The following is a 27,707-nucleotide window of genomic DNA, read 5'->3' as shown; positions in this document are numbered from 1 at the left end:
CTGCGGACCACGGATGCAGCGGCAATGCTATTGACCGTGGCCTTTTGCTCTGCTTCAGTCCGCCTTCATGCAAGGCCCAGACCACGCTGAATTGGGAAATACCGAAAATACGTTCCGAAGCTTCTTCGTGAATTTCCGGAGGCTTCGTGTTTCAAATTGAATTCCCTGTATTCTTACCACTTGGCTTTGCAGCGCCTACTGGAAACTCATTCGAAGGAGAAAGTTAGGAAGTTTTTGAGATTTTTCGAAGATTAGAGGACATTTTTTTAAGTTCTCTTTAAGCAATTTTATGAGATATTTTTGATATTTTTTTCAGTGTGACGCGGACCCACTAGTCCTGAAGTGCCTGACCGTCTTCCCTTCGTGGCTGTTGCAGGTGGAGTACTACGGCAGGGAGACGGCGTTCGGCGAGGACGCGGCGCCCACGACGGCGGCCTCGGCGGCCTCGGCGGCGACGCACATCGCGACGTGGCACCTGGCGGCGCGGCGCGTCAACGGCCCCACGCACATGGTGCGCGGCCTGGCGCCCGGCCTCACCTACGTGTTCCTCGTTCGCGCCGAGAACAGCCACGGCCTGTCGCCGCCCTCCAACCTGTCCGAGCCCGTGGCCCTGGGCACGCTCGACGCCATGGCCAGCGGCGCGGCGGACACCTCCAACGACGTGGACGCCGACCTGGAGGAGGCCCGCGACAGCCTGCTGACGGACCAGGCCGTGCGCCTGCTCGACGCCGCGCCCAACAGCTCCACCTCCGTGCGCCTCAGCTGGGAGGTGAGTGAACCAGTCGAGGAACGGAGCAAGAGTCGGGTATGGAGTACACGGTGAGCGACAGCGCCGTGTGGGTAGGCAATTCATTCCACGGCAGCACGCCGCGTTGCCTACCCGCGGATCGCAGGCGCACAGCGGGCCAGAAGACCGCTGGACGCCTTTCCAGTTGGGGGTTAAGTCCGTGGGTTCGATTCCCGCCCAGGCGCGGTCGGGGCTCCTTTTTTCGCGGCACGTTCAGGGACTCGATTTGGCGCGCGCCCTCTCCGACTCCACATCCACGACCTCCTTGTGCAACAACTGCACCTCCGGCCTCGCGCCGCCCCGCTGAACGCCCCGACGCTCCACAGCCGTCGAGGCGGCAACGCGGCGAGGCTGCGAACCTCGGTTCCGGTTCCGCCTCGGTTCCGCCCGGGTTCCGGGCCGCCTTTCCTGCCAACCGGGAGCCCCGGCACTCGGCGAAGGCCCGGCCCACAGTGGGCCAGAAGACCGGTGGAGGCGGCCAAAACTCCAGACGCGTTTTGAGCTCCAGAGTCGCTAAACGGGACTCGAATCGAACGTGTGACCCCATCAATGGATTCCGCGTTCGGAGAGCAGTCCATTGGTGGGGTCACACGTTCGTTTCGAGGCCTGTTTAGTGACTCTGGAGCTCAAAACGCGTCTAGAGTTTTAGCCGCCTCCACCGGTCTTCTGACCCACTGTGGGGCACCACCACACTGGCAGCGCACAGCAGCGCGGCGGGGATATCTCGTTTCCCGCCTCGAGGAGCGATAGAGAACGGTTCCGCGAAACACCGGCCAAACGGAGGGGGAGGGGGAGGGCTACTTTGCATGCTGCGCTCCCCGGAACAGTGCTTGCTCTGGTTGCTCCGCGCTCTGCGTTCCGCGCCCGGGGTCCCTCGGACGGCCCTGAGGTGTGCTGAGCGGCGGCGCACACACACCGACTCGGCCACACACACACACACCACACACACACACACACACACACACACACAGAGCGCACGCAGGCACGCCATACCCCATCCTTTCACGGTTTATCATACGCCATCACAATCCCTGGCCGTCTCGGAGTCTCGGGGGGACGATTCAATCCGTGCCCGGCGGCTCGGCTCGGCTCGGCACGGCTCGGCTCGGCCCTGCTCGCTCCCGGGCCGCAGCTCGGCTCGAACGGAGCACGAAAGTGCCGGAAAGAAGGTAAGGCGAGAGATAACGCGACGAGTATCGCCTTGCTGCTCTTGCCTTGCCCTTCTCTCTCTCTCTCTCTCTCTCTCTCTCTCTCTCTCTCTCTCTCTCTCTCTCTCCAATGTCCTCCAGCGGTGGCGGTAAATGAGCCTGTAGTTGTCCTGGCAGACCAACAAGCCGGGGTTTGCGATTCGGGCCGTGGCCTTGGTAGCCTCACCGCGGACACCTTGCGCGGCGGTCGGCAGCACAACGGCCTAGCTTCAGCTTCCCCGGGAGTCCCCGCGCCGGTTTTATCGCTGTTTTCTGCCTTGCCGTGTGTTTGTGTGTGCGCGCGTGCGTGTGTGTGTGAGGTTGCGCGCGCGCGCGTGTGCGTGTCTGGCACGGAGCCGCCTTTATCTCTATCCCGCTGTTTGGACACGGCCTGCCGAGGTGGCCGAGGCCGGGGCGCAGGCCGGGGCGCGCGCACGAAGACAACCCCTCCTCTGGGGCGGTCTAGCCTGAAAGCCTCCAGGCGGCCTCGGATAGCGTGAATACGGTGCGATGCGGCGCCGAGGCCAGCCCGCCGCAAATCAGTAGGAATCGCTGGCGAGCGAGCGAGAGAGATAGAGAAGGGGGGGGGGGGGGGGGGGGAACAAACGTAGCGTGATGACGCGTGATGGCGCGCGTGACGATCCGTGACGAAGGGCGCGCGAACCGTTCGGGAAAAGGGCGCTCATCTGATGTTCGACGCTTCTTTTTTTTTCGTCCCGATGGCCAATTATTTGTTGGGCTTACACTCAATTAATATTCGACGGAGTTGTCGGTCCGCTCCGTCGTGAAACCTCGACAGTATGACGTCGAGCGCCGGGTTCCGGGTTCGGGGTTCGGGGTTCGGGTTCGACTCCCCGCTGCTATTCCGTCTAACTCCCTCGAAGCTGAGAGGCTTGGAGGGCTGCTCGATCATCCATATCCGCTGCTATCTCAACTCCAGCTGGGGGCTCCTCCCGGCTGGACGTCGCTCGCTCTCTCTCTCTCTCTGTCCCTCTCCCTCTCTCGCAGTCATGGCGTGCTCCGTGAGGATGCGAGAGAGACGTACTGCCCGGACCTCCCGCTCGGAATCGGCCTGCTGGGCCTGGCCGAGCGGAGAGACGAACGGCCGAACTGGCCGGACGCCCCGCCGCGCCCGCCCGCCCCCCCCCCCCCCCGCCCCGCCCCGCCCCGCCCCGCCCGCCCCCCCCGCCCCGCCCCCCCGCGCCCCGCCGCGCGCACGGGGCGGCCGACCGGTCAGCGGACAAGAAGGGTGGACCATAAAAAGTTTGGAATGAGTTTCTAACCCGCAATAATAGTTATCAGATAAGGGCCGGATACGGGCGGGGCTTCGCCGGCGCGGCCAGAGCCTGCTGGAACAGAAGGAGGCCGGGGGGCGTAAAATAATTTATATCACAAGTTTGACCACTCAGCTGGACAAATAAAGGGGCGGGGGCATGCCCTGCGCTGCGAGGAGGCTGGCGCACATGCTCAGATGAGAGGGTCGTAAAGTTTTTACATCCGGCGGCATCTGGTACCCGAAGCAACCCGCGGAGATTGACCCGAGGGCGTCGCAGCAGCATATGTGACGCCGCATCTGCAGGAGACCGGAGGAGGCGGCCAAAAGTCGAGACGCGTTTTGAGCTCCAGAGTCGCTAAACAGGACTCGAACCGAACGTGTGACTTCACCAATGGATTCCGCGTTCGGAGACCAATCCATTGGTGGGATCACACGGTCGGCTCGAGTCCCATTTAGCGACTCTGGAGCTCAAAAACGCGTCATGAGTCTTGGCCGCCGGCGCCGGTCATCTGGCCCACTGCGCGCGCTCACCGAGACCGTCCCTCTGCTTGCAGATCCTCAGCCCCGCCCACGTGGAGGGCCTGGTGCTGCACTGGCGGCCCATCCTGGCGGACGACGCGGTGCACGTGGGCCCGGACCTGGGGCACGACGCCGGCTACGTGCCCACGGAGCACGCCGACGAGGACACCCCGGCCGGCGTCACCAGCGGCGCGAGCGGCGGCAGCGGACGCGGGAAGGCCGCCGGGGACGCCGTCGGCGGCCCCGGGTCCGTGACGGTGCTGCAGGCCGGCAAGGCCTCCGGCTTCCTCGTCATCTCGCTGCGCCCCTACACCACCTACACCTTCTTCGCCGTGCCCTTCTACCGCGGCGTCACCGGACAGCCGTCCAACTCCAAGTCGGCCACCACCCTGGAGGACGGTAAGTCGGCGGCCTCATTAAATACGTGTTCCAGATTGAAATCCCGGCGCGGGGATTGACGGTGTGGTCCGTGACACGGGCGATCCGTCACGGCCGCCAAGGCCCCGGCCGTGGCCCCGTACCCTGCTGCCCGGCCTGACCCGGCCTCTCTCGCACGACCCTGCAGGGACGCGCCCGGCCCTCCCTTGCCTTTCAAGCACACGGCAACCAATCAGAGGCACAGTCCCTCCCTCAAACATTGCCGTCATCAAGGCCCGCCGGCCTGTCTCTCTCTCGCACGCCTGCGTGACGGGACAGACGCCTGCCGGCCCGCCGGCCCACCGGCCCGCCTTGCGCCCCACCCTGCCTTTCAGCCCTTGAGACCGTCTTCTCGTTATCACAAAGGAAATGCAAATGCCCTAAAATAATTATACGATTCTCTGGCGGGATTTAATGTGCATTATCTAATTGCAATACGGTACTGGGCGCGTCCGCGGATCGCGATAAGCGTCTTGCTTTATGGCCGACACGTAGGGCGTGCGGAAGGTGGCAGGCGCGCCGCCGTGATCCGCACAGTGGGCCAGAAGACCGGTGGAGGCAGTCCAAATCCTGAACGCGTTTTGAGCTCTAGCGTCGCTAAATTGGACCCGAACCGAACGTGTGACCCCACCAATGGATTGCTCTCCGAACGAGGAATCCATTGGTGGGGCACACGTTCAGGTCGAGGCATGTTTAGCGACTCTGGAGCTCAAAATGCGTGTAAAATCTTGACCGCCTCCACCGGTCTTCTGGCCCACTGTGATCCGTCACTCTGTCTCTCTCGCACCCCTGCGGGCCGTGCCACGGGTGCGAGAGAGACGGAGCATTCATTCGCGGAATTTACTCTGCTGTGTCGCTTCGTGGAAACGTCATTCTCGGGACGCTGTTGCGAGGCTCCGCTCCAAAGGGAATATGGCGACGGACTGGCGCACTGTCGGACGCCCTGTCCCGTTCCATTTGGTCCTCTCGACCTGGCGCGGCCACCCGCCCGCCCGCCCCACCAGGCGGCAGCCAGAGCTTTAGCATTCGCCAAACGATATGAGGGAACGCAGCGCAACCTGTTCTGGCTCGGCCGGCAGGCCGGCTCGGCTCGGTCCCCGAGAGAAACTCAATACAGTAATGGGCAAACAACATTAAAATCTAGTCCTACGGGTCCGCCCCGCCCCGCCCCGCCCCGCCCCGCCCCGCCCCGCCCCCGCCCCGCCCACCATCCCCGCCCCCGGGAGTCGAGGGCACTACACTGAGGCCCCCGCCGCCCCTCGGGGGCCCTCGGAGGGGTGGGGGGCACAGAGACCCCTGTCAAGTGGACGGCATCCGCAGGGATGAATCTGCGTGCAGCTGTCCCGCTGCCTCTCTGGAGTACCCCCCCCCCCCCCTTCCCCCAGCCGTGTCCGCTTGCCTTCATTTCGTGTCGCGTTGTTTTTTAAATGCCGCTCTATGACGAGCTCTTTATCCCACTTCCGGACGCTTCAATTAAAATTACATTTCCCCCTCCCCCGGTGGCTATTTTCTTGTTTTTTTGGGTTTTTTTAGACGTTGCTTTAAACTCTTGCCTCGGACGACCAGAGGACTTCTCGTCTTTCATGGTACCATCATTCCAGCAATGCAGAGCCAGCTGTGTCACAAATTCCTCCAAAGTTTACCCAAATTCAAAGCTAAACGCATTCGATTTATTTTAATTCGCAATGATGAAGTCCTATTATTTTTTTCGCCGGCTGACGTGAAAATTCTAAACGGGTCTTCATTTCGCCAATTAGGAGAAGGGGGTCCGGAGGCCCCTCTAGCGGGCTGACGCCGCGCGATGTCGCTCCGTCTCTCTCGCACTCACGGGACGTCCCGCAATAGTGCGAGAGAGACGGAACTATTCGGATGCAGCCGCTCCGGCCGGCCTGTGTACGGATGGCCTTAATGGAGCCTATTTCCACGCGGCCTCTAATTTTCCTTTGTCACTGAAAGAGATGACTGAGCAGCCGAAAGAAAAGCGGAAAAACGCAGAAAGGGACACGAGCTTCTTGAATAAAGGGAGAGGTCACGGCGGCTCCCGTCTGTCTGCCTGTCTGTCCGTCCGTCTGTCTGTCTGTTCGTCCACTCGACTCATTGGCTATACGATCCCCGAAAGGTACCAACTCACCGGTCCGTCTTTGTCCAGGCCCCATTGTCCCGTTCCACGTCGCGACTACCGGGAAGAGGTCCTGGAAAAGCCCTTTCGCCCTGCGCCACCGAGACGGACTGCCATGCTGGTACACTCTGAATTGAGTGTCCTTTCTCGTTCTATAGCGCGGCCAGGCCGATGATAACTGTACCGTAAACCCGCTCCAGATTCCTCGGTTTTATCGGGTTCCACGTTATTTTCAGGTTCCTCGGTTTTTTCGGGTTCCTTGGTTTTTCCGTTTTTTTTTTTTGGGGGGGGGGGGATTTTGGGTTTTCGTGTTCCTCCTAGACGGCGCGGGTTGCTTTTGGCAGTGTGGGACGAAGCTTACGCGCCACTAAGACCCCCTGGCGGGCGGCAGCCTGGCGGCAGCGGGCCGAGCAGCGGGGGCCACGAGTAGGTAGGGCAGCTAGGGGCGGCCAGGGCGGCCGGGGCGGCGGGGGACCGGGACCTGAATGCGAAATAATTACAAAGTAACGTCTTGATTCGGTCGAGGAGGGTGCCAACGCCACTGGGTGAAAGGAGAGAGAGAGAGAGAGAGAGAGAGAGAGAGAGAGAGAGAGAAAGCGAAAGGCTGTCGGCAGAGCAATGAGTGACGTGAACTCATTCGCCGGAACGTGCCCGGATTGTTTGATCGACTGTCCGTTAGCCGGGCCGGCCTCTCCTTTACCGCGGGGATCCAACACACTTGACAGCGGAGCCGCTTAATCGACCCGACGAGCCAAGAAGAAGAAGGAGGAGGAGAAGGAGGAGAGGAAGAAGGAGGGGAAGCATCAATATTCCGTGTGTAACGGCAGCGCGCCGCCTGCGAGCCGCGGGGTAGGCAACATGCCGTGCAGCCGTGAAACGGATGGCCTACCCGCACGGCGCTCCCGCCGGTCTTCTGGCCCACAGTGTGCCGCCCGCAACGCGGCGTGTAGCCGTGCATTGGATTGCCTACCCTCGCGGCGCTCAGGCCGGCCACTTCGCCCTGCCGCCTCTGCTGCAGAACAAAGATTGCATTTTACTGGAGGCAAGAGAAGAGAAAAAAGTAATGGTCGTCTTGACGAACGAGACGCCGTTTGCGTCATATTTCCATTCTAATTCCAGCGGTTCTCCATGATTTATGCCTACCGTTTACGAGATGATCTGGCAGCCCCTCCGGTTCGGCCCTGGAAGCCCTGGAACTGGAAAAACAAAGCGCGCTCCAGGGAAGCCGAAGAGTCGCTCCGTCTCTCTCGCTCCGCGACGGTGCGTCCCGCGAGTGCGACGGAGACGGAGCGACGACACGTGACTAATGGTGGCCAATCCGGGGGAAGGATTAGCGGCCGTCTTAATGAGAGATCACGCGACTGGCGCACAAAGGGCCAAGGTCCTCGCGGGTCCTCGCGGGTCCTTGCAGGGACGCGCGTTATTAGCATAATCTAATAAATCCGAGACAAAAGGTGTGTGCTCGAGGAAAGGGGGACGCTGAAAAAGATGAAAGAAACGGAATGCGGGGAGGAGACGAAGAAGGAGGAGGGTGAGGGGGGGGCGAGGCGGCAGATTTATTCAAATGAAATCACCTCGCCAAGCGACGCCTCCCAAAGCGCGAGCCGCGGGCCCGTGAGACGGGGCCTTCTAATTGGTGGCGCCCGTTGCATTTCCCTTCGTTTGCCGACACTTTTACACGCCCCAATTTACAAGTAATTTTTGTTGCGGGCATTGTTTTTTCCTTCGGCCCCGTCCCACAGTGGGCCAGAAGGCCGTGGCGGTGGACAAAACTCCAGACGCATTTTGAGCTCCATAGTCGCTAAATGAGGCGGTCTTCTGGCCCACTGTGTGGCCCCCCTGCCTGCCTGCCTGGCTGCCGCCTTGGGGCTTGCGGCGCGTGCGGTGTGCTTACCTCTGGCTAATGTAGGAGCGCTAAAAGCCGCAACGATTCCCATGCATCATGCCGAATTGAAACTGAACGCGCTCGGAATGTGCGGCTTAATGCGAGCGAGCTCGGCCCCAGATGCTGCGCGCGGTCTGGCCGCCAGCTGTGCTTCGGGTGGCTGGGGATGCGGGACAACCCGGTGGCCGTGTGGTTAGCGACGTCGGGTTCGCGGTCTGAGAATCGCGGGTTCAAGTCCCCAGCAACTTTCTTTTTTTTCCTGCCTTGCTTGTAGTGCTGGTGCGTAAGAACGCACACAGAACGATGTCCAAGTTGGGGACAAGTGCACCTGCTCTGCCTCTGTCCATTTCTCTTCCGGTTTTTCAAACACCGTCCCCGGAGGCCGTTTTGTCGGTGGCTCCGCGCGCCCCGGCCTGACCCCGGCGAGACGGTGTTTACCTTTCCGCTGCCATCCCGGGAGAGAGAGAGAGAGAGAGAGAGAGAGAGAGAGAGAGAGAGAGAGAGAGAGAGAGAGAGAGAGAGAGAGAGAGAGAGAGAGAGAGAGCAAAGGGCGAGTGGTTCCCGGGACAGGACAGGACGTCGCGTCATCTCCGCAGCGAGCCAAGCGGGCGCAGACAGGCAGCAAGCCCCGCCAAATACAGTGTGCGGCCCGCGCCATGCTAGACATGATTTATCGGCGAGTTTGGATAGGACCCCGCGGGGGGATGCTCCATTTTTCATCCGCATCGCGACACGGTTTATTTAAGGAAGCAAACTAGCGCCTTTGCGCTTCGGCTGAGCCCGGGAATGCCGCCCTGTCTGCTCGGGGTTTATCTGCTCACTGTGAAATTCCACAGTCCCACAACAACCTCCACCTTGGTGGTTTATCAACGACCTTGACTAAAGTGCTGCTGTCTGCCGGTTGCAGTGCCCACGGAGCCGCCGAGGAACGTCGACGCCATCCTCATCAACTCCACCGTGGTGTACATCAAGTGGGACCCGCCGCCGGGCCCCGCCGTCAACGGGGAGCTCACGGTGTATCAGGTGAGTGGTCCACCAAGCCCTCGCCTTCAAAGGGAGGGTCAAGAGCTGCTCAGTCGACGGCGGCCTCTGGACTGATTCGGAGGGTCGCTTTCGCCGCTGTGTCTCTCTCGCACCCTCACGGGACGCCCCATGAGTGCGAGAGAGACAGAGCGACGAAAGCGACTCTCAGAATCCGTCTGCCACCGCACGGCGCGGACAGAACGGTGTATGTCACATAGGGAGCTACTGAGACACGCTTCATGTCGCGCAATGTGAGCTCCCTTCCAAGTCAGAGAGAGGGGGGGGACGTCCTCTCTTCCTCTCGCTCCGACGGTGCTTTCCAATCGGCCGATCCACACTCGCTAACCGCAATCAGCCAAATTGATGCTTTCATGTGGCCGTTACTGCCGTTTTTCCCTTTTTTTCGTTTTTCCCGTTTTTCCCGTTTTTCCCGCCGCTACCTCTTTCGCCCTTTTCCCGCGGCCATCCATTCGCCTAATATGCGTTTCTGCGCCGCGATTCCCACCACAGCGATGAGCCGAGCGGAATCGGCAGGCTGCTTCCGAGAGTCGTCGCTCTGTCTCTCTCGCACTCATGGGGCGTCCCATTTCCGCGCGAGAGAGACAGAGCGACCGAAACGACCCTCGGAATCTGTCTGCAGAGAAAAAGAAAATCGGATTAGAATTTAAAATTTATTTCCAATTCGCGGACGCCGGCCGGCTACTCGACCTGGAGGAATGATGGGATTGATTTTCCATCCTGCATGTGCTTTTTTTTTGTTTTCTGGTATTTGGCAGTGTGGCGGCGCATTCGCGGAATTCATAACGTGTTATCTTTTAATTAATTTATCAATGGGCATGGGCGGGCCGGCACATACGCCGGCTGCAGCGCATCGCAGGGGGGAGGGGCAGAGGGAGAGAGAGAGCGAGAGAGAGAGAGAGGGGGGGGTAGAGATGCGCTAATGAAGCCACTCCAACATTGCTTTGGCTCGACTTACAGTGAGCGCTCCCTACTCGGCCGTGACGAAGTGACGGTCTCCTTCAGCGGCCAGACTGCCGCTCTGTCTCTCTCGCACCCTTACGGAGCGCCCCATGAGTGCGAGAGAGACAGAGCGACGACAGCGACTCTCAGTCTGCGGGCTGGAGTGAGTGGCTGGCCACGGACGACGGGTCCAGTCGGGCGGAACTGCCGGCCAAATGCAGCAAACCTCGCGGCGGACGCATCCGCCTGTTAATGATGAAATGGAGCGTGACACGGTGCTCGATGTGCTATGACATTATGACATGCCGCGTCGGCAATGCCAGTTCAGACGCACCACTACACTCGAAACGAAAATCATCTTTCGAGTGGCACTCGTCATAACACTGTCATCATGAGTAGAATTCCTAAAATTTTTTTAAATTTCCTATAGTTTATCTCAAAGTTGTTTCGCGATTTTTTTCTGGTCTTGGCGCACTATTTTTTCGGGCGGCCTATCTTTTTTTCAGCCGCCTTGCTTGTCAGATTTCCCTTACCCCTATCCCTCGCGGTGCGACCACCGGGCGCCAGGCTCGGGCCTCGGCGTGGCTTCCCTGCCGCCTCGCCTTTGTGGGGGAATCCTTGCCGTTTCGGACCCGCGCTGCAATGAATCAGTATTAAACTTACATAGGCGTGGTGCCCCGTACGCCAGCCTCTTTCTCTTTCTTGCTTCTCTCTTGCCTCTCCATCTCTTCCTTTTCCCTCTCTTTCCCTCCGCTTTCGCCGTTTGGGTAGGCAACCCTGGTTGTGTTTCTTCACTCAAATTCCTGCTCGCGTGGATTGTTGATGTTATTTCTTCTACTTCCTTTTAATTCTTCTCCTTTTTCCCTCCTCCTCCTTCTCCTCCTCCTCCTCCCCCATCCTCCTTCGTCCTCGGTGACACGGAATCCTGACGAATGGCGCTGATTTTAATTTGTGCGCGCTTCCTTGTCCCTGCCTGCTTGGGGTCGTGGCCGAGGTGGCCGGGTGGCGGTCGGGGTGAAGGCACGGCGTGCAGTGTGCGCGCGGCCGAGACTTGCTCTGTCCTCGGCAGCCTCCCTGGGGGGTCGTCCGTAAATTCTCACTCCTTTTTTCCCAGTTGGTGCCCAAATTGGTCCCCCGGGCAGTGGTCTTGTTTTTCTAAACACGCACCACCGCACGCCTTGGTGGCCCTGGCGTTTCTCCCCCTCCATAGAATGCATAGCGCTCCAGGACAACAACTAACTGTGTCGAATTTTCAAAGTGGACGACCGAAGTTCCCCTACGGTGGATTGGATTTATATCTCTTTCGATAAATTAAGCCGTCATGTTTGTTTTTATCTGATCGTTTTCAGTTTTCCCAGTCTCTCTCTCCCCCCCCCCCCTGTCCTTTTTTTCGCCGGCCTGTCACTGGCGCTGTGGGTCTTGAGTCTCGGGGTGGCGATTATAAGATGTACGGCCATAAATAACGGTCCGGCGTCAAACGAGCCGGGGGGAGTGGGGCGGAAAAAGGGCCTTACTCTGTGTGTGTGTGTGTGTGTGTGTGTGTGTGTGTATGTGTGTGAAGGGTTGGGGAGGGCCTAGTAATACGGCGAGATAGGGATATCTAGCTGGATTGGCCGGTTTATTTGGAGGACCAAGCTTTTGTTCGTGATTGGTGTGTGTGTGTGTGTGTGGTGTGTGTGTGCGTGTGTGTGTGTGTGTGTGTGTGTGTGTGTGTGTGTGTGCGCGCGCGCGCGTGCGTGTGAATCATTTAGCAGACGCGAAAATGGTCACGCGATTTCAAGACGATTTTTTTCCGGCCTCCCAAATTGAATAAAAGGGACAGCTGGCTTGCTCCAGTGCTCCAGTCTCCCCCCCCCCCCTTTCTTTCCCTCGCCTGCGCCCCTCTGGCGCGACGCAGACGGACAAGACGAGAGAGTGAGAGGAGGTCGACGACGACGCGTTTAGTGGATTTCTTCAATTCTGCCCCGAACATTCTCCGAGTCAGTCCTCGCGACAAGACGTGCACTTAGCCAGTGCCGCCTTTCAGAGTGCCGTGCCGTCGCGGTGCCGTCCCTCCCCTGGCCGCCGGGGCGCCTTGTTTACAAGTATCCCGACGACATCCACAACACCACAAGCAAGGCGGAGCGAGGCGGGGCTGGGCAGAGACGCAGCCAGCGATGCATAAGCCCCTGCCTGTGGCTGTTGTGCCTCAGCCGAGCCTGTGCCTCAGCAGGGGATGTATTTAGCCGGGTGACACACACTCAAAAAGGGAAAAAAACAAGTTTAACTTTAAAGGAACCCAGTGCTAAAATTTGGATCAGTATTCCGATTTTGCTTTAAAAATCTTCTGCCGTGCCTCAGATTTCTTGCCTTCGTTTTGTTGTGACTTTTAAAAAAATCCCTCCAGTACGTGCCGGTGTTTTGCGAGACAACAGAAGATAATGCTACCCGCACCTTGGGCCTTGTTTATTTTTTATTTTTTTTATTTTTTTCTTTTGTTTGTTGGTGCGCATGCGGTGGTGGGTCAGGCGTTCCCTTCTCTTTAATTCCCACCCACATCTGCCGCAGCTATGTATCCCTTTCCCTGCGCTTCTTTTCTTGTTTTCGCTCCGATTCTTTCCCTTTTTCTATGTCTCTCTCTCTCCCTGTCCGTTTTCCCGATTCTCCCATATTCCTGCGCGCGCGTCTCTCTTTCACCGCGGCCTCTCTCTTTCTTTGTTTTCCTCCTCTTTTCTTCACGGCAGCGATGAAGTGGACGTGGGGGAGGGATGTCCAGGCCGCGCGCGCGCGCGCGCGCGCGTGTGTGTGTGTGTGTGTGTGTGTGTGTGTGTGTGTGTGTGTGTGTGTGTGTGTGTGAGTACGTGTGTGCAAAAAGTTGGGGGGAGGGAGATAGAGAGGAGTCGCACTCGTGGGTGTGAGTGCTTTTGCACGTGCCTGCACCCTCGCGTCAGTGTGTGTGTGTGTGTGTGTGTTTATTTTGTCGTGTGTGTGTGGTGTGTGTGTGTGCGTTTCGACGGCCACTCGTCGAGTCGCTCTTGGTTTCATTAATTACCAAGCCTCCCTTCCTTCCTCTCCTCTGTCTGCCTGGCGCGTCACACAGCGACGCCCAGTTTTTGACTGTGTGTGTGTGCGTGTGTGCGTGCGTGTGTGTGTGTGTGCAGTGGGACGTCCAGCCCGACGGCGTGCTCGTCGTCGAGTGGCATGCAAGGCGAATGCCTCGCCTCTTGAGCGCCCATCGTGATGGATCGCGGAGATGGGGAGGGGGACACGGCGACGACACTGGCCGAAGAAAGACCCGGCTGCTTAGCCAAACAACAACAACAAGTGAATAATGAACGACGCGACACGACTTTTTACAACGACGACCAACAACAAAAACAAGAAGAAGCGACCCAAAATAAAAACATCTTTTACCATTTTGCACAGTCTGCACACCCGCTAGGCGAGCTTCTTTTGTAAAGGGCATGGCGAGCACGAAGCACCAGCAGCTCGGGCGGAGAAGAGGGAGGGGGGCTGCCAGTGTGGGGACGCGAGGGCGCGGAAAAAGACAGATCTAGATGGAGCGAGATGGATGTGTGCAAATGAAAGGAAAACTGTGGGCCGCAAAAGGAGACTGGCTGTGAGGTGAGAGCGTCGAGCATGTGTAGGTGTGGGCGTGGGTGAAAAGAAGAGAGAGGGAGAGAGAGAGAGAGAGAGAGAGAGAGAGAGAGAGAGAGAGAGAGAGAGAGAGAGAGAGAGAGAAACCTTGTAGTGCAGAGGGGATGCGCGCGGGCCGCGGAGAGCAGTACAAAGAGTGGACCTGGAATGGGTGTAATGTTGCTGATGGTGGCTGTTTCTTTTCCCAAAGTAGCCAGCCGGTCCAGGGCGGAGCGCTGCCGGGCCTTGCGTGGCGCTGCCTGGCCGTGCGTTGCGGAGCCCAAGGCCCGGCTGAGGGGCGGACAAGCTGGTCATTAGAACGTGTGCGAGTGAGAGGGCCGAGGCCCCCTGGAATGAAAAGGGAGCGTTGAAACATGGCATAGTTTCTGACCTCTTCCGCCTCGTCGCTAGGCAACGGGCAGCAGCAGTGGCGTGCCTAAGCTGCAGGCGCCACCCCGGCCATCGTGTGTGTGTGTGTGTGTGTGTGTGTGTGTATCGAGCGAAACAAATGGTAAATTATGATTCCGAGACAGCAGGGGTGTTAAGGCTGCTGCTCCCCGTTCCCGCGCGTCGTATTGGTCGGCCAGTGCGAGCGAATATTTGCAGGCCAGTTTACTCGCGGACCGTGGGCCTAGGTCGGAGTGCGTGCAGCTTCCATTACCACTCCATAAATTGGTCGAACGCACATCCCCCCCCCCTCTCTCTCTCTCTCTCTCTCTCTCTCTCTCTCTCTCTCTCTCTCTCTCTCTGCACATGAGCACCGAATGAAGGGTGCTGCTGTATGCATGGAAGTCGCGCGCTCGCCCGCTCGCTTGACAAATAATGAATTCCTCGCCCAGTAATTTTCCGGTGTTTACCCGCTCATGATTATGACATAACTTTGGTGCGGTCCAGCGGAAGGAAAATGGGGTGGGGAGTGGGGGGTGCCTTTATTACACGCCGTAACACCCGCAACGGCCTCGCTGCTCGGTTGCACGCTGGTTGCAGCCCGGTCGCACCTCGATTGCACCTCGGTTGCACTCCTGGTTGCAGACCAGTTGCACTCCGGTTGCACCTCAGTTGCCACCTCGGTTGCACTCCGGGTTGCAGACCGGTTGCACTCCGGTTGCAGCCTGGTTGCACTCCGGATTGCACCTCAGTTGCACCCCTCGGGTTGCAGACCGGTTGCATCCCGCGGGTTGCATTCAGTGCCACTGCAGCGGGCAGGCCCCGCGACTGCATTCCTCGCTGAGGTATAAATTAGATTATTGCGGATCACAGCGCGATGGCCGATGGCTGGCCGGTGGCCGTGGGGGCGGAAAGGAATCGATGCAGCCAGCCGAAACGGGACGCGCGCTCGGTTCATTTCCCCTTGTTGTTGTTGTTGTTGTTGTTGTTTCTTACCGTGAAAATGTCAGTAAGTTATTTGTTGAAGCGGTACTTATACCGATAAAATTGTTAATTCTTAAGTCGGGTGCAATCAATGCATCACGTCAATACGTTCCTTAAAAAAATAATCAGTACGAGTCTGACAGTGCGCAGGGTTCGAATACCGACCGCCCCCGCAGTTTCGCCGCGATTTGTTTCCCCGGGGAAGGAGAGACCGCTTCAAGTTTGCACCGTCTGGATTGCTTTTGGATGAGCGTCCGACCCAGGCGGGCCGCACCGCGCGCCGGGTCTTGAGGCAGAAAATAGACCGTACCTGAATCTAGCGTGCCGAGGAGCCGAGCCGAGCCGAGCCGTGCCGAGTCGAGCCGAGCCGAGCCGAGCCACGCTGGAGAGATGCAATTTTCGGGCAGCCTGCCTCACTCCGCGCACTTTGCAGACCCTCGCATCGGGGGTGCGGTCTTGAAGGGGTGTGGGGCGGTAGTGACCAGGTTAGGCCGCTGCTGTGTATGACGTCGGGGACGCCGGGAGGGGCGGCTTGAAGCCCGAAAGGGGGAAGGGGAGGAGGGGGAGGAGGGGGCACTGCCAGATGGATTGATAGGTTATCAGCAGGCCTTGCGAGCCGACAGACGGGCACTGCGGCCCCCGCGGCCCCTAACCCCGACCCCTCCATCGGCTGGCTGCCGGACCCTACACTGCACGTGTATCGGCGATATCGGGAAAGGGGGGAGGGGGCGCAAGCGGGGGCGCACTGTGAAACACGTTGCGAAATTTCGTCGCGCTCTCTGGCAACCTTTTCCTCATGCACTTACAGTTTCTTTATTTCGGATGCTCGCAGTAAGCCCCTTCCGCCAGTTCCTTGTAAATCTTTTTCTCTTTTTTGTGGCCGTGCTAGCTGAGCCACGTCTCGCGTGTCCTCTGTTCCTTCCGCCGCTCGCCAGCCTTGCCAGCAGACTGATTCCTAGAGTCGATTTCGTCGCTCTGTCTCTCTCACACTCGTGGACGCAGGCTCGCCAGACCCCCCGGTCTGATTGGCTGGAACCCGGTGAACCCTCGGCGAACCCGGACCCGACCCACAGGGGCCGGAGGGGCACAACAGCCGGCCGGGGGCGCCCCCTGATTGGCTGAAGCCTGATGACGTCAGCAAGGGCCCGCCAACCTGGCACGTCGCTCTGTCTCTGTCGCTCCCCTATGCGGGACGCCCGGTGCGAGAGAGACAGAGCGGCGAAGTGACTTCTCCGCGCTCGCGTTATGAGGGAACACGGGGACCCGACAGTGTTTTTGCCGACGGCGTGGGAGTGTTATTAAATTTGGGTAACTGACCAAAAACAAGCGCTTTCAAACTGACATCACACTACACTACTTTACTCATACTTCTTCTTCTCCTTTTTTGGATGACGCGCTCCTAGGTGTCATGACTCCGCACAGTGGGTCAGAAGACCGGTGGAGGCGGCCCAAACTCTAGACGCGTTTTGAGCTCCAGAGTCGCTAAACAGGACTCGAACCGAGCGTGTAACCCCACCTTTGGATTCCTCGTTCGGAGATCAACCCATTGTTGGGGTCACACGTTCGGTTCGAGTCCCATTTAGCGACTCTGGAGCTCAAAACGCGTCTAGAGTTTGGACCGCCTGCACCGGTCCTCTGGCCCACTGTGGCGACGGACTGGGGCGCGAAAAACGGGAAACGCGTCTGAGGCTGGAGGTTAGCTGGCGGTAAATATCACCGAGAGGCAGGCTGCGAATAATGATAGGATGGCAAACGCAGTGGATGAGATTGGAGGGCGTCGCGACGCCGAGGCGAGGCGAGACGCAGGGCTGGCTGTGTGCGGCGAGGAAATTGAAAGCGGAAACGGGCCGTCGAGTCGTCGACGTCGCGGCGCTGGCTTGACGGCTGCGGTGAGACGCCCTGCCAGCCCCGCCAGCCCCGCCACCGCCCCGCCAGCCCCGCCAGCCCCGCCAGCCCCGCCAGCCCCGCCAGCCCCGCCCCCCGCCAGCCCCGCCAGCCCCGCCAGCCCCGCCAGCCCCGCCAGCCCCGCCAGCCCCGCCAGCCCCGCCAGCCCCGCCAGCCCCGCCAGCCCCGCCAGCCCCGCCAGCCCCGCCAGCCCCGCCAGCCCCGCCACCCCGCCAGCCCGCCAGCCCCGCCAGCCCCGCCAGCCCCCGCCAGCCCCGCCAGCCCCGCCAGCCCCGCCAGCCAGCCGCCAGCCCCGCCAGCCCCGCCAGCCCCGCCAGCCCGCCAGCCCCGCCAGCCCCGCCAGCCCCGCCAGCCCGCCAGCCCGCCAGCCCCGCCAGCCCCGCCAGCCCCGCCAGCCACGGCACTAAAGGGTAAAACAAACAGACGCCCCCGCATTTTTCGCCTTTTCTTTCCCTCGCCCGCTCCCTGCAGGAAATTGCGAAGGTCCGAAAAAGGTTGAGAATGGCTCCGTTGCATGTTGAGGTGGTACGTTCCCAAAACTCCCTCTCACCCCCCCCCCCCAAAAAAAAGAGGGTTTTCCAAAAATTATTTTTCAAAAAAAATTGTTTTGCTGTGTGGGGCCCAATTTATTCACGCGGCGTATACTGGCGTTTTAACAGAGCGGGCCGCCACCCCGCCGTGTATTGTTGCTGTTGTCGATTCCATCTTTTTTACTCGCTGCTCCCTTTATGCAAATGCGCAGCTTGTGCATGCCATTTGCACGCGTCACAGTGCCGCGGAGGGGGCAGGGGAGGGGGTGCTTCAACATCGTGGACAATTTTCGGCGTGACATTTTCTTTTTTTGCGATGACCCTTTGTGTGTTCGGGTAACCTAACCTCGGGTGTCGAAGACGGACCCCACCGATGGATTGCTCTCCGAACGATGAGTCCATTGGTGGAGTCACACGTTCAGTTCGAGTCGTGTTTAGCGACTCTGGAGCTCAAAACGTGTCTGGTGTTTTGGCCGCCTCCACCGGTCTTCTGGCCCACTGTGCATCAGCTCGCTTGCTATCTCTCACTTCCCCCTCCTCGTGGTGTTCCAGGTCGCGGTGCAGACGGCAGACGGCGTATCCGAGCCGCCCTTCGTGGTGTCCAACAGCACGGTGCTGGCGTCGGCGCCCTCTGTGCTGCTGTCCAACCTGACGGCCGGCGTGCCCTACGTGGTCACGGTGGCCGCGTCCACGCACGTCGGCTGGGGGCCCTGGTCCGCGCCGCAGCGACTCAGGGTGCAGCCCAAGGGCCACTCCCACAGGTACGTTGCCCTAGGTTCAAAACCTGTTCTAACTTCATCCATTTTCAAATTTTACACAACTCGTCAAATTTTTCAAACTTCCTTTTAACTTTTTGGGGTACTTTTTTAGTCACTTTTAGATATTTTTTCGGAATTTTTAGATCAATTGTTCTTTTTTTGTTTTGTTTTTTTTGTAATTTTTAAGGAAGTTTTTGCAATTTTCCTTAATTTTTTGCACACTTTTGGAGATGAGCCCTTGTTTGAGACTCGGTTCCCCCTCTGTCCCCGCAGGCACGCCGTGGACCCGGGCGTCCGTGGCACGGGCGGCGCGGGCGGCGACCACGGCCCGGGCGGGCTGCCCGTCGACAACCCGGACGTCCTCACGCAGACGTGGTTCGTGGCGCTGCTCGGCTCCATGGTGACCGTCATGGTGCTGCTGTTCGCCGCCATCCTCCTGGTGTGGCGCCGCCAGCAGCAGCGCAAGTCCAGCATGCTGGGCAACATCTACGGTGAGGACGCGGGTTCGAATACCCGGTCACGAGCTTTTTTTTTTTGGGTGTGGTTTTTTGTTTGTTTTTATTTTCGGGGACATGTGTTTTCTCGCGGTGCTGCCTTTGTCCGCGTGGCCCAAGCGTCGCCATTTCGTTCCTTTTGGCGGCCGGGGCGTCGTAGCCGCCACACATTAGAAGGGCGAGGCAAGGCGGGGCAGGGCGCTGTTTTTATCCCGATGACAAGTAACGAACCGTGGAAGCTGCGAGGGGGATGCGCAGCGAGCGCCACTCACCACTTGCCGTAATGTATATAAAACATGCTGACCGTAAAGGGGCCCGCCAGGCTGGCGCCAGGGGCGGGGGGAGGGGGGGGATGGCGGCCGGGTTTAGGCCATCCCCTCGCCCGCTTTACAGCCAAGGGGTGGCAAGCCCGGGCGAGCCCCGCGAGGCTGCGAGGCAGCGAGGCACATCCAGTCGTGAAATAACAGCCTATAAATGGTAATTAGCCGGCACTCTGGGAGGAATGCAGTTGACTGGGGCGCCGAGCCGCACCTGCCGCACTGTGTCACCGCCACTCCACCACACTGGCAGGCATGGCACAGTGGGCCAGAAGCCCGGAGCGGGCGGTCACAACCCCGGACGCGTTTTGAGCTCCAGAGTCGCTAAATGGGACTCGAACGGAACATGTGACCCCACCATCGGATTGCTCTTCGAACGAGGAATTCATTGTTGGGGTCACACGCTCTGTTCGAGTCCTGTTTATCGACGCTGGAGCTCAAAACGCGTCTAGAGTTTCACCAGTCTGGTGGCCCACTGTGCGGCCACAGGGCCGACCGCAGTTATGTGTCAGACTTTGTTGCGGTACTGCTGCTGCTGTGTCCACTGGAAAGACTAGTCGAGAAAAAAAATCGTCCGCCGACGGTGGGATTTGAACCCGCGCGGCCTTTGGCGTTGGTCCGTCGGAGGAGCCCCGGGAGGTCGTGGAATATGCCTTGCCCGCCCCGCCAGGCGCGGTTCTGGCCCACACCTCCACGTCAATCCATGTTTCCATAAAGGAGCAGAAGCACTTCTGTGTGGTGCCGGAGTCATTGAGAGGGGAGAACGCCGCGCCCCAACCCGCCCCGCCCCGCCCCGCCCCACCCCGCCCTGCCCCGCCCCGCCACGCCCCGCATCCCACACTGCCCCTTCCTGCCCGGATTACACCCACTGTGCACCCGCGGAGCGCCCTCTTCAGCAGAGAAGAAGGAGAAGAACCGCGAAAAAAAATACAAAAAAAGCACCCAGCGGGAGTTCCAGACTTCCAGACCGCCGCGCTGCCGCCGTTGGTGCGGAGGATTGGATTTTGCTGAGATAATTTTTTTCCCTCCGGTGAGGAAGTCAAGCAGCGTAAAGGTGTGGGCGCGCCGAGACGCGGGGGCACTGTGAGATTAAGACCGAGTGTTATCATTTCCCGGAGGAAAAAAAAATCTCGCTAAAAATTCGCTTTTTCTCGTTTTTTTTGCTGTCTACTTTCTGTGTTGCGAGTGTCTGGCATGCTAACAAGGAGACTCGTGCTTTGTGGACCGTTCCCACTATTTCACCACATGAGCAGGTACGGCGACGGCGGTACGGCGGTACGCATGGCGTGAGGGTGAGGGGTGGGGGTGCCGCTACGTGTGTCTTCGAGGGGCCCTCCGCCGCGTCGCCGCGTCGCACAGTGGGCCAGAGGACCGGTGGAGGCGGCCACATCTCTAGACACGTTTTGAGCTCTAGAGTCGGTAAACAGGACTCGAACCGAACGTGTGACCCCACCAATGGATTCCTCGTTCGGAGAGCAATCCATTGGCGGGGTCACACGTTCGGATCGAGTCCTGTTCAGCGTCTCTGGAGCTCAAAACGCGTCCGGGATTCCGACCGCCTCCAGCAGTCTTCTGGCCCACTGCGCGTCGCCGGGGCAACGCCACGTCTCTTGATGCACGCGCGCCCCGCCGCCAGAACAGCAAAGTGCATTCAAGTGTATTTTTATCGCTAACGGCAAGGTTGTACGTGGGTTAGTTACGGCGGCGCCGGCGCAGGGCGGGCCGGGCCCAGCGGATGCACGCCGTGCGCCGTGCCTTGCTCCTCGCGCCGTGCGCCGTCAGCCATGAAATGGCGCCCCGACATCGCCACACCTCTTTCGCATTCCCCTCGAGCGAGCGCGGCGCAAACGCGGACGGGCAAACGCACCCCGACGACGACGACGACGCGTACGGCCGCAGCCACACCGCCTTCAGACTGAGAGTAGCTTTCGTCGCGCTGTCTCTCTCGCGGGTGCGCACCTGTGTGACTGCGAGAGAGACAGAGCGACGAAAACGACTCTCGGAGTCAGACTGCCGCCCCGGGGCGGTGTCCTCTCTTGCCGCCGAAATGACGCATCCCCGGAAACTCAAATATAACGAGATGCGACCTCTGGCACTGTCTGCCGTGCGGCACGACGGGCGCAGCAAAACCACACGCGGCAAAAAGGAGTAACCAGTATTTGAACCCCGGACCTTCCCCTCTCTCCGACAGGATCCCGGTCCAACGGCGCGGTGCTGGTGACGCCGCTGAGCTTCAAGCCCGAGGACAGCCTGGGCGGCCTGGGGGGCCTGGGGGGCCTCGGGGGGCTCGGCATCGTGCCCCCTGGGGGCTCCAAGCCGCTGCTGCTGTCCAGCCAGGACGCGTCGCTGTGGATTGAGAAGCGCCTCGCCGACCAGGTGGGGCCCGGCGCGGCGGGGTGGCGGCTCTCTGACGTGTCCGCCGGGCCGCCCGGGTCCTCCCTCCAGGGCCACCAGGCCCACCAGGCCGCCAACCTGCCCGACTACTCCGAGGTCGTCAGGCTCATGGCTGGCGACGGCCAGAACCCCAGGCCAGGTAGGAAACTCACAACTACATTAACTGAAAAAAGTTAGCAAGAATTTCGGTTTTGCGGAAGTGAACCCTTTCTTGCTTGGCCCCCGCAGAGTGCGTGGCCAACCCCATGCCGGACTACGCCGAGGTGAACGCCAGCCCCTACGCCATGACGTCCTTCCACGGCTCCTGCCGCTACGACGGCAGTGGCGGCAGCTGCAGCGGCAGCGGAGGCAGTGCTAGCTGCAACAGCGGTAGCAGCGGCGGCAGCGGCGCGGGTGGAGCGGACTGCGCGCCCGCGCACACCACCTCCACCTCCAGCGACAACACCACGCCCTACGCCTCCACCACGCTCGTCGTGCGCTCCAGGCCCAACGCCGCGCCCATGGTCAGTGCCTCAGCTTGCCGTGCAACAGTTTTCACCAAAATACGAATAACGTGCAAGAACAGTGGGCAAGGAGACCGGTTCTTTTTGCAAGGGTCCTTGTGTGTTCGGGTTAAAGACGGGTCTTTATGGCAGAGTCTTAGGATCATGTGTGGTCTGGCCTCTAATGGTAATGTTAATGGAGGGTAGGCCACTCAACGCACCGATGCCGTGCGTGTGGCCTACACTCCGTTTGACGGGCGCGCTGCGCTCGGCGCACAGTGCGCCAGAAGACCGGTTCAGGCTGGCGCCAAAATGAACTAATGTTCTAACTTGGAGTCGAAACTCTGTTGAAATGGACCGCATATTCTCCAAATTCTGTCAAATTGACGTCAAAAATGGGGGTCATTTCGACGTCCTTTCGACCACCTGTGCCCCCTTGGCGGGGCCGACCCGGGCCTGGACAGATCCGCTCCCTCTTAACGAGGGGGTGGGGGGAGCCGTTTAACCGGACACCGAGACGGTCTCGCCCGAGGCCTCGCCCAAGGCCCCCAAGGCCGCGCCCGAGGCCGCTACTTTGCCGGGCTGATCCCCGACTGAGGGCGTGTTAATTTTAATTAGCACCGCCTCGGCCGGCCTCGGCCCTTCCTGCCCTTTATTTCGAGGCGAGCGTCAAGAGCGCGCAACTAACGCCAATTGTGGCCGCTTTGTTTGGGCAGAGTTGGGATTACGGCATGTCGAGGCCGCAGCAGCAGCAGCAGCAACAGCAACAGCAGCAGCAGCAACAGCAACAACAGCAGCAGCAACAACAGCAGTCCGATCAGCAGGCAGGCTACAGCGGGTCCTGTTGCTTGCAAGGCGAGGTCTGCTACTCGGAGAGCTGCTACAGCAACAACGAATACGAAGAGTGCAGAGCAGGTGAGCGATCCGGGTTCAAAAACCACCCTTTTCAATATTGTTTTTCTGTTTGCTTTTTTCCTTGGCTGTAGGTGCTCCTTGTGTAGTGCCCCGCAACCCTCCATTCGGCCTAGTTCTCCATAGTCTCACTCACACACTCGCACATTCACACGGACACACGGACGCTTGGCGGCCAGCCGTTGTGCCGGCTCGCTAACGATGGGAACGCAGCACAGGCTGATTCGCTCTGTCTCTCTCGCACCCCCGCGCCGCGCGCCCTCAGTGCGAGAGAGACACACTACTTGTTGATGTGATCTAATCAGGCTGCCAGCCCTCTTGTAGTGGGCGAGGTGGGGCGGCGGCGCGGCCAAGGACGAATCGATGTGCTGCTTTTGTAGTGCCTCGCGGACTAGGACTGCCATGGGCAGCACCCGGGGCAGCGGGGCGCGGCCACGTCGCCGGAGATGCCGCGCCTATCCTGCGGGGGCGGCATCGCATCGCCCGGGCTTCGCGCGCAAGTGGTTCTAACGATCTCGCAGCACGCGAAGCGACGCGAAGTGCCTGTTGGCGGAGGAGGGGCGTCGCGGTCCGTCCGTCTTCCACGCATTGTTGCCAGATATTAAGGCGGCAAGAGTTGGTTCTGTCTCTCTCGCACTCGTGGGGCGTGCCGCCTGGGTGCGAGAGAGACAGACTGCTCCCTGCCTTTCCGAGGTCACACAAAGCGCGACGCGATCCTGGCACATGTTTGGCCCGCCTAGCGAGTAATCCGCTTGCGATTTCACAGTGTGGTGCCACCGAGGCGCAGGGCTGCTCGCGTCACGCCCCGCGGGCTCACCACCTGTCGGTGGCGGGCCGCACAGCCACGCGGCACAACACGGGCATCGCTGGGATTGTGTTTTTCGACACGCCTGGCTTCGAATCCTGTTAGAAGCGACCCAATTTTTTTCCCATCCGCCTTTTTACCCCGGCCGATTTCCTTGGCTTGCTTTAACGACAGGCTGGTGAAGCGGCGCACCCTTCGGGGTCGAAAGCCGCCTGGTGACGTCACGTACCCGCGTTTCCGCGAACCGAGACAAAGGGCAACTCTTTTGGGTGGCGGCACAGTGGGCCAGGCAGTCAAAAACCCGAACGTGTTTTGGGCTCCAGAGTCGCTAAACAGGACTCGAACCGAGCTTGTGTGGCGCCACCAGTGGATTCCTCGTTCGGAGAGCAATCCATTGGTGGGGTCACACGTTCGGTTCGAGCCCTGTTTAGCGACTCTGGAGCTCAAAGCCCGTCCGGGATTTTGACCGCCTCCGCCGGTCTTCTGGCCCACTGTGCGGCGCTCGGTCCCGAACGCGGCCGTGGGGTTTATGCCATCGCACTAATGGATGCGTCGTTGGCAAGACTGTGGGCGGGGAGGAAAGTTGGCGAGGCGGAGCACGGCGTGGCGCCTCCCCTTTTGGTGTTGCCGTTTTTCCAGCCGTCGTCACCCTAGTGAGACTCCGCCGTCACGGTTCGCCTTCCTCTTCCTCTTCCTCTCTCTCTCCCCCCGGGCCGCGGCCCACGCCACGCCGTTGGTTAGAGAGAGAGAGGCCGCGAGAGAAACGAATTTCCCGCCGGCTGGCTGGTGTCTGCCTGCTCGCCCCACCTGCCAAGTCCACTTCCTAGGCGTATCTTGATCAGTCGCACCAGAGGAATATCACCCAAAAATAAAAACAACAAATAGTCATAATCAATTTTTTTTTCCGTAATAAGGAATTTAAACCTTTTTCGAGTTGTGTAGTAACCTTGCCCGTCTTTTTTTTTTGAAGCCAACTCCGCTGAAATCCTTTTGAAATTGATAGGGAAACATTGTTGGCGTATAAGAAAGGCACATCACGTCCTGGCGGCCCTGGCGGCCCTGGCGGCGTCGCGCCCCTTTCCGCCTTCCGCCGACGCGTCATTTCCCTTGCTTATGGCTCCACCACACCTTCACTTACTTACTTGCCCTCACTTTCGCCCTCTCTCTCTCTCTGTGTGTGTGTGTGTGTGTGTGCGTGTGTGTGTGTGTGTGTGTGTGTGTGTGTGTGTGTGTGTGTGTGTGTCGGGGAGCCCCTTGGGGTGCCCACGGGGACCCCTGCCGGGAGCCCCTGCGGCCACGACACCCGCGGGGGCGGCTCGGCTTATGTTTTGCATCTCCCATACGCATAGCTGATGCGCTTTGGCTCGGTGCTTTGGCGTCCAAGCCGCCGGGCCGTCGGCAGCAGCTTTGCAGCCAAAGACTGTTTGCGCAGAGGGGCTGGCGGCGTCGGCCGAAGTTTCTCAGCTTGATGGTCTTGTTGCAGGCGGGTCGGTGCGCGGCTCGGAGCCCGAGTACGCGTACTCGTGCGCCTCCGTGGCCCTGGGCGGCAGCCACGGTGGCAGCAGCCACGGCGGCCACGGCGAGAACGTGCAGCGTGCCAGGTCGGCGCTCGACTACCGGGACATGCAGGACTACCGCGGCCCCTCCGCGCCTCGCCCCGCGCCCCCGGGACACGCCCTGTCCGCCGTGTCCGCCTCCACCCTGCGGCGGGTGCGGCAGCTGCGCATGCTACGCCCGAACCCCCAGCAGGTAAGCAACCCTCCAACGAAAAAAAGTGGGGTTTGAACCTCAATGAACACCAAAAGCGACGAGGCCGTGTTTTCACTTGGGTTCTTTTAATGTTGGCAGCCTGGCAACAACTACTCGCGGTCCCAGCAGATGGCGGGCGTCAAGCGCCCGCACCAGAGCAACCACGGGCAGCAGGGCCACCACGGCCAGGGCGGCCACGGCCAGGCCGGCCAGGACGCCGTCAAGGACAACCTGCGGGGCTCCAACGGCGGCCTCCACGAGCCGCAGTGGCGCTCCGTCCGCGTGGACAGCCGCTGAGCTCCACAGACTCTTTCTCCAAAGTTTTAAAAAAGTGAAGTGACGTTTCTCTGTGCTGCGCCTGGACAGTGTAGTGAACCAGATGTTAGTCTGTAGCGCGACTGCCGCCAAGAGGCTCGTCGCGGTTCTAGTCAAAATGTGCCATAAAAATTGAAGGGGGCGCTGTCCTCGGATTGTGTTAATTCTACTGTAAATAGGTTCTAGTCTGTGTTCCTGCCCTTCCCGTCGTTATTCGTACTTCCAAAATTTAGATTGTATCATGGGCTCTAGTTTAGATTGTACATAAGCAGTCGTCTCTTTGACATATCAACAAACATTACTTTGGAAGTCTCCGACTGCGTTGGGGGTTTCTCTGACTGATATACCATCAGCCTCCTAGAAAAGCCGAAAAGCCTTTCCCTGACTGATGAAATGTTAATTAAACAAGGCTTATTACATGACTGAAACTTGTACAGCAGACAATACATGTATATTGTGAAGTTTCATCAGAACCTGCGCTGACGATCTTGTATGACCAGTGTAATAGTTACATTGTGTATTGAATAGTATAGATGTTGCTTTCTGTGGTTGGAACTTGGTTGCGATACGTTGAAAGAAATATTAATGGAGTTCTTGCTATGAAGTAGTAGTGTAAGGAGATCGAACCCGATTGATGTAGTGGCACGATCGTAAATTGATGACTTCGTTAGAAATAAACTACACTAATAAACTTATTAAGTCTATTCCACATATTACGTAAGACAGATGTTAAGGCTGGAGTGTAAATTCTCTTTTTTGGCTTTTGACTGTTATCTCAAATCAACTGTCTTACGACAGGTTGATATAATTTTTGTATAAAATTCGAGCCTTTTGTTTAATGCATTGCATGAAACGATGCACACATATCTCATTGTTGATATTTTGTATTGTAACAGGATGATAATTTATCTAGTAGTACCCTTGAGTTTTATGTCATTTCATGAAATGAGATCAGTATTATTATAATTTAATTTCTTTGTACCTGTTAATAATAAACGCCTTGTTTATTACTGCTATCTTTCTGTCGTTTTTCAATCCCGAACCAATTGATATGGAACGTTGCTATAGGTTTAAGAAACGGATACCCGGTGCCAAATGGTCTCTGAGACAATCAATTCTGAATTTTTTGGTGCTTTAGCTTGGAAGTTGCACAGTGTCCATACTGTGCTTTCTCAACAGGAAATAAAAACATACGCACAACTTAGATTTTATTAGTAATTTATTTTAACAAATAACATTAGCTTCTCATTCTCAACAATCTAACCTAAGGTGTTGTAGGAATTGCTTTAGAGATTTACTTCTTACTTTATCGTAAACAAGACGGCTGTGTTGATTTTTCTTAACTTACAATTTGCGAGAGTCGCAATTTTCGAAATTCGGAAATATTCCGATGCAATAACAGATTCTTTTGGAAACAAAACAGCTACATTGAGATACAACTTGTAGATTTATCCTCCTAGATAAACGCCTTTCCATGTTTAGACGTTAACACAGTACACAAAATTACATGCCCTAACGTAGAAAACAAGTAAATTAATTTTTTAAAACATTCATCTTTGGATTACATATACAGTGCCTCGGCACTGCCTGTCACTACACTTGGTCCCTACAGTAGTCAAGTCAGGTATTCTAACACCAGAAGGCACATTCTTCAACATCACAGTTTCGAGTGAGCAATAAGATACCGCGGCCCCGTCGCCTCCCGGACCATTTGTGGATCGGAACAGTAAGTCATGGAAATTAAAGTTCGAGGCACTAGTTGGCCTGGCTACGCCTGGCCGGCGACGACGCAGTGACGCAGTGACGCCGTGACGACCTCGTCGAAGTTGACCAAGTTCCGCAGGGGATTGACGCAGAGCGACGCAAAGCTGGTGCAGCGAGGCGCGC

General features: G+C 58.7%; 1 protein-coding gene across 1 annotated transcript; it reads left to right on the top strand.

The window, feature by feature from the left end:
• Positions 1-508: 508 nt before the first annotated feature.
• On the top strand, positions 509-26,836 carry LOC117644739 (roundabout homolog 3-like). The gene is made up of 11 exons (XM_034384353.1): positions 509-769; positions 3,805-3,893; positions 3,957-4,168; positions 9,098-9,213; positions 18,147-18,355; positions 18,626-18,843; positions 21,355-21,696; positions 21,786-22,060; positions 22,756-22,954; positions 25,240-25,505; positions 25,605-26,836. Exons 1-11 carry the CDS (start codon positions 509-511, stop codon positions 25,800-25,802), a joined length of 2,385 nt encoding a protein of 794 aa, XP_034240244.1. The 3' UTR covers positions 25,803-26,836.
• The last annotated feature ends 871 nt before the right edge of the window (positions 26,837-27,707 follow it).

The sequence above is a fragment of the Thrips palmi genome, unplaced genomic scaffold, assembly GCF_012932325.1.
Source record: "Thrips palmi isolate BJ-2018 unplaced genomic scaffold, TpBJ-2018v1 HiC_scaffold_18, whole genome shotgun sequence".
NCBI classification, from domain to species: domain Eukaryota; kingdom Metazoa; phylum Arthropoda; class Insecta; order Thysanoptera; family Thripidae; genus Thrips; species Thrips palmi.
The sequence above is the reverse complement of the archived record's forward strand: the minus strand, read 5'-3'. Positions and strand labels throughout refer to the sequence as shown.

Bases quoted from the DNA above. Each gene is read 5' to 3' on its own strand.
- LOC117644739 (XM_034384353.1), top strand. From the start codon at position 509: ATGGTGCGCGGCCTGGCGCCCGGCCTCACCTACGTGTTCCTCGTTCGC. The intron at 3,894-3,956 runs GCACGACGCCGG...CGGCGTCACCAG, and splicing joins CACGTGGGCCCGGACCTGGG to CGGCGCGAGCGGCGGCAGCG. The intron at 25,506-25,604 runs GTAAGCAACCCT...TAATGTTGGCAG, and splicing joins TACGCCCGAACCCCCAGCAG to CCTGGCAACAACTACTCGCG.